The sequence below is a fragment of the Amphimedon queenslandica genome, unplaced genomic scaffold, assembly GCF_000090795.2.
Source record: "Amphimedon queenslandica unplaced genomic scaffold, v1.1 AMPQUscaffold_13198, whole genome shotgun sequence".
Taxonomy (NCBI): Eukaryota; Metazoa; Porifera; class Demospongiae; order Haplosclerida; family Niphatidae; genus Amphimedon; species Amphimedon queenslandica.
Genome location: NW_003546566.1, coordinates 111218 through 116134, shown reverse-complemented (window position 1 = coordinate 116134; position 4917 = coordinate 111218). Strand labels below are relative to the sequence as shown.

Sequence of the window (4917 nt, the reverse complement as noted above, 5' to 3'; positions counted from 1 at the left end):
TTACATAATTCAGCATGGAAGGGACATCATGTCATAGTAGAGATGTTGCTTGATAAAGGAGCAAATAAAATGATATGTAACAGTGAGAACCAGCTCCTGTATGACTTAGGATCAAAGCATCCTGAAGTTGAACGTCTTTTAAAGACTGTGTCTGGTTAGTTCTTAAGCTATTACTTTTATGCATCAGAGAATGTGTTGTAACAAGAGTATTAGTGTAAATTTGTGCCATTTAGTAGAAATGTAATTATGTATTTTTGTGTATTCAAATGTCGAGTTGCACCAATAACAATTTTAATTAAATTTATTAGCTCATTAGCAAGGAGGAAGTCCCTTACCATTAATAATAAATAAAATAAAATGAAAATAAATAAAATTTAAAAATAAAAATTAGAAAAAATAAGCAAAAAATAAAAAATAAAAATAAAATAATTTTTTTTAATTTAAAAAATAAGAATAATGAAAGTAAAATTAAATATTCTTAAATATGAAAAAAATTTAAATAAAAGTAAAAAAGGTATAGATTGTTTTTTGTGAAACATTGCATGAAAGATTGTGTTGAATCTGTTTATGTGTTTATTTTTTACAATGGCAAATTATAATAGCAAATTTTTACTTGAATGTTTGGTATCATGTGTTGCATAGATGCAATTGTTATTATAAGAGTAATTTAGTGGGAGTGTCTGATAGAATCAACCTGAGCAGACAAAGTTAAAGATGAATATGATACTTGCTCATTTGGTGGTAACCTTGTCTGTAGGTGAGAACTACATTTTCCAATGCAAATTATTTTCTTCATCATTAATAGGTTTTGCTGTGGCTCAATGTCCTCCTGATGTCATCTCTGTTTTTATTGTTAATGATAGAACCATTCATGTTCCATTGACAGAACCATTATGTCTTGCTTGCAGATTCTTTACTAATCAAGGCAACTTTTTGACCTTTTCTGATGGTGTATGGATGAAGGAAAGTGCAGTACTGAGTGATGAAGACTTTAATGGAAATGTTAATCTATCAAGTACTTCTGATACTATGTTCATGAGCCTGGAGTATCCTGATGATCTTGTTAATGTTGATGATACTATAACATGCTCATCATCAACTGCTGGCCAACAAAACATCATCACTTTTGGAGATTTTGGTGAGCTAAGCATATTTTGTCTATATGTTTTTATTATTATTCCAAAATAGTCTTTCTGGACCCAGTAGTATCTCCTGATGGCACTGTTAATATCACTGAAGGATCTAATTTAACATTAACATGTTCTGATCCTGGTAATACTGGTATGCCACGTTTTGTATGGATTAATGATAGAAAGAGTGCATGTGCTCTTCTTGATGATAGTGATGGTATTGAGCTAACGCCTATCATTAATAATCCTCCTTTAAACTTAACTTTAATAAATATTGACAGAGCAGCTAGTGGTAATTACACTTGTAGAACAACACACATTGATTTACCAGGTATTAAAAGAGAAACTACAGTTACTGTTTATGTACAGCCAATAAGTAAGTTATTATGTCCTAAATATTTTACTTTCAGTATTATTTCCGATAAAGGATACACAATAGTTCACACTACTGTTTATCAAAGCAATGACACTGTTTCCATTAATTGTTCGTATGATGATGACTCTGTTGGTGTGAAATGGGTCCATAACAATGCACAAATTGACTCAAATAGTGACCCTCAAGTCACAATCAACACACAATCCACTTACTCTGAGCTCGCAATGTCTCCTCTTGCACAAGAACATGCTGGACAATATCAATGCATTGTCTCTAATATGTTTGTATCTACAAGAAGTGAAAAGATTTTCATTGTCATCCAAGGTTTAATAATAATATTTGTCAGCTACTTGATTACAGTTTTATTATCTATTGTAGTGTTGCCATGTGATCGGGCTACTGTAACAAGTACTATTAGTCATAGCTTTTGCAGCCATATTTGGCCATCACCTGTTGATCTTGTTGATGCAACTGTGACTCCTGTTCTTATCACTAACATTGCTAGTAACAGTAATGGTAAGTTACATACTATAGATGACTTATAATTGCATCCTACATTTTATGTATAGGTGAGTGTAGCTATATTATTCCAATCGTGTCATCAGTAGTTGTGACTATTATTGTCACATTTATAATCACATTTTTAACTACGTTCAGTATCAGTTATTGCTGTCACAAGAAATCCAATAAGAGTCAGTGACACACACATTAATTGATCATCACTATTTTAATGTAATAGATATACCAACCAATAAATTGAAGGATATTCCAATTGATTCTAATTTAGCTTATTCAACACATACACCAAGGTTGTGTCAACCTACTTGATCAAGATACACAACAGCAGAAATACAATGGAAGCATTTGATGCATTTTATTGAAATGACATACAATGACTTCAACTTATTTTGTATACTGGTTGACTGTTGCTGTAAAGTTGCAATGTAGCTGTAGAATCAAATCAATAAAAGTTGTTCTATTTGTTATTTTAGCTATCTAAATCTAGTTATTCCAAATAATTAAAATAATATTCATAGCAAAAAAGGAAGCCCCATTTTTGTTGGCCAGCCCTTTTCCTATACAAATGATCCAGAACAAAAGAAACCATAAGCAGACCTGTCTTTGTGTTTTGTGTCTACATGCTCAAGCTCTAGTTTAGACTAGAGTAGAGTAATGGCTAATACAGCAGAGGTGAGCAAGAAAGGTCAGAATAAAATTATAAAGTAATGTATCATAGAATGACAAAGTATATGTAACAATACTGACTACTTATTGCTAGCAATGTGTACATGTACCAAATGGAAAATTTATCAATTACAAAAATTAAAGTGACTATCTAATTGGAAAGAACTTGGCAAAGGTAGAGCTTCAAATTAGGTTTGTCAAGATGTGGTGGTATTGCTCTGCGTAAGAAGTAGACGTCATTCTGATTGTAGTCACCTCGATCAACTTTAACTACCATTATTTGTTTACCAGAAGGAGCATCAGTTATTCCATATGAAGCAGGATCAGCTACTGTAATGCACTTTTCAAAGTATTCATATAAACGGCTTTGATACCGAGACCAGTAACGTACTGCTTTTTCTATATAGTCGGGATCAATGAATTCATCTTGCATGTAATCTAGTGGATCATCCTCATCTTCATACGGATTTTCGTTGACGTCCTTTTCATAAACAAGCTTTGATATTGGCTCGTGCTTGAACCACGATGTGTACTTGTCTTGCAGTAAATCAAATAATTCTCTTATAGTTGTTATCTCCTTGAACTCTTTTCTAACTGCCTGTGCTTTATCTGGAGTAATCTCATTGGGGCAAGTAAAGTGACCATACGTGCTGTGATGTAATCAATAAATTCTGGCACCTTATATCCCTTTTGTGAATAGTATTTTATTGTATGTTGAACCGCTTCAGCAAATTGCTCCTGTATTTCAAATAACTCTCTGTGAAGCTCAAAGTCGGTTATGGTTTGAGGAACGTAGATAGAAGGAGTTGAAATACTGGCTGTAGAACCTAAAAATGATTATACAGTTTACTATACTTGTGAAATTTTCTGTGTTTCATTCAATCACATGTACTTATAGGGAATTTAATTACAAATTTTTGGAAAAGGATGCTTTCAAATTTCAAAATTTTAAGTTTCAGGCCAAGTATGTACAGCTAAAATTGTGAGAAAAATTATATAATCATTTACCAGCTCCTCTAGCACGAGTAGTTCTAGTATGAGGGGTAGCTCCTCCTGTAGCTGGATGTTCCTGAGCTATTTCATCAGCTAATGCTGAGTCATCTGCTCCTTCTTTGACAGCCACACACACCTTCCTCCAGCAAGGGACACAATGACGCTCATAATCATAATCTTTCTTGAGCCAACACTCGATGACCTCTTGAAGACAATTGAGAACTTTTCCATTGTGTTTAGCTTCTATGGTATTGATAGTGTTTATTCTGAGACGAAACGAAATGGCAATTTGCTTCCAATGAGCAGAAAGTGGCTTGATTTCATCATACACATCATAAAAGTCATCAATACCTAACAATGAGAGAAACCTATCACATTACATTATTAGAATATAGACACTTTACCTAGTTCTCTGTCACAGACATTCATGAAATCTTCTGATGTTCCTCTTGTTGCCATTTTTATTGTGGTATATACTTAACCAGAACAGCCACCCTAACTAAACATGATCGCATGATCATTGGTTATAACAGGAACATAAATCAATAATAGTATTCATGGATGTTTTTGGTCAAAAAATAACACTTTTGTAGATTCTGTATGTGTAACATACCCAGCTGGTGTGTACATTTAGATAGTTAAAGTATGAGTGTACTATAGGTAGAGGGTACCTGGAAATGATATACAGAAAAAAACGAACTATGTCTTTACTACAATTCAACCATTATTTGAACTTTTGAAGGTATAAGGAAGGCCCAAGTAAACTTAGTGTTCAAATACATGTACCAGTTGGCAGTTTTAGTGATCACAAATGCATGTGATGATAAATAGTATTTTATGTTAATAGGTACATCATTGATGTTCATTGTATTGAGAGATGGTACTGGCCTCCTACTTGATACATATTAAAGGGACATCATGTCATAGTAGAGATGCTGCTTGATAAAGGAGCAAATAAAATGATACGTAACAATGAGAACCAGTACCCGTACGACTTGGAATCAAAGCATCCTGAAGTTGGACGTCTTTTAAAGACTGTGTCGGGTTAGTTCTTTAAAATATTACTTTTATGTATCAGAGGATGTGTTATAACTTGAATATGTCTCCAGCTAAGTCTTTAAAAAGCCCTCTTTAAACTGTAGTGGTTGCGGATTTTGAAATGCATGTATATCATTGATTTTAGTTGGTAGATTTGCTGTAGTAGAGTAACATTATCAATGATCGTACACCATC

General features: G+C 33.2%; 1 protein-coding gene and 1 long non-coding RNA gene across 2 annotated transcripts; one reads left to right on the top strand and one right to left on the bottom strand.

Moving 5' to 3' along the window:
* The first annotated feature begins 881 nt into the window (after positions 1-881).
* Positions 882-2687, top strand: LOC109584555 (uncharacterized). The gene is made up of 6 exons (XM_020000330.1): positions 882-1138; positions 1189-1506; positions 1558-1830; positions 1885-2022; positions 2076-2198; positions 2246-2687. The coding sequence occupies exons 1-6, from the start codon at positions 958-960 to the stop codon at positions 2332-2334; spliced, it is 1122 nt and encodes a 373-aa protein (XP_019855889.1). The 5' UTR covers positions 882-957; the 3' UTR covers positions 2335-2687.
* Positions 2688-2717: 30 nt separating this feature from the next.
* On the bottom strand, positions 2718-3785 carry LOC109584559 (uncharacterized). Its single transcript, XR_002186068.1, has 2 exons — positions 3700-3785; positions 2718-3518 (listed from the first exon to the last, which is right to left on the bottom strand). It is a non-coding gene; the product is annotated as an uncharacterized LOC109584559 (long non-coding RNA).
* Between the last annotated feature and the right edge of the window lie 1132 nt (positions 3786-4917).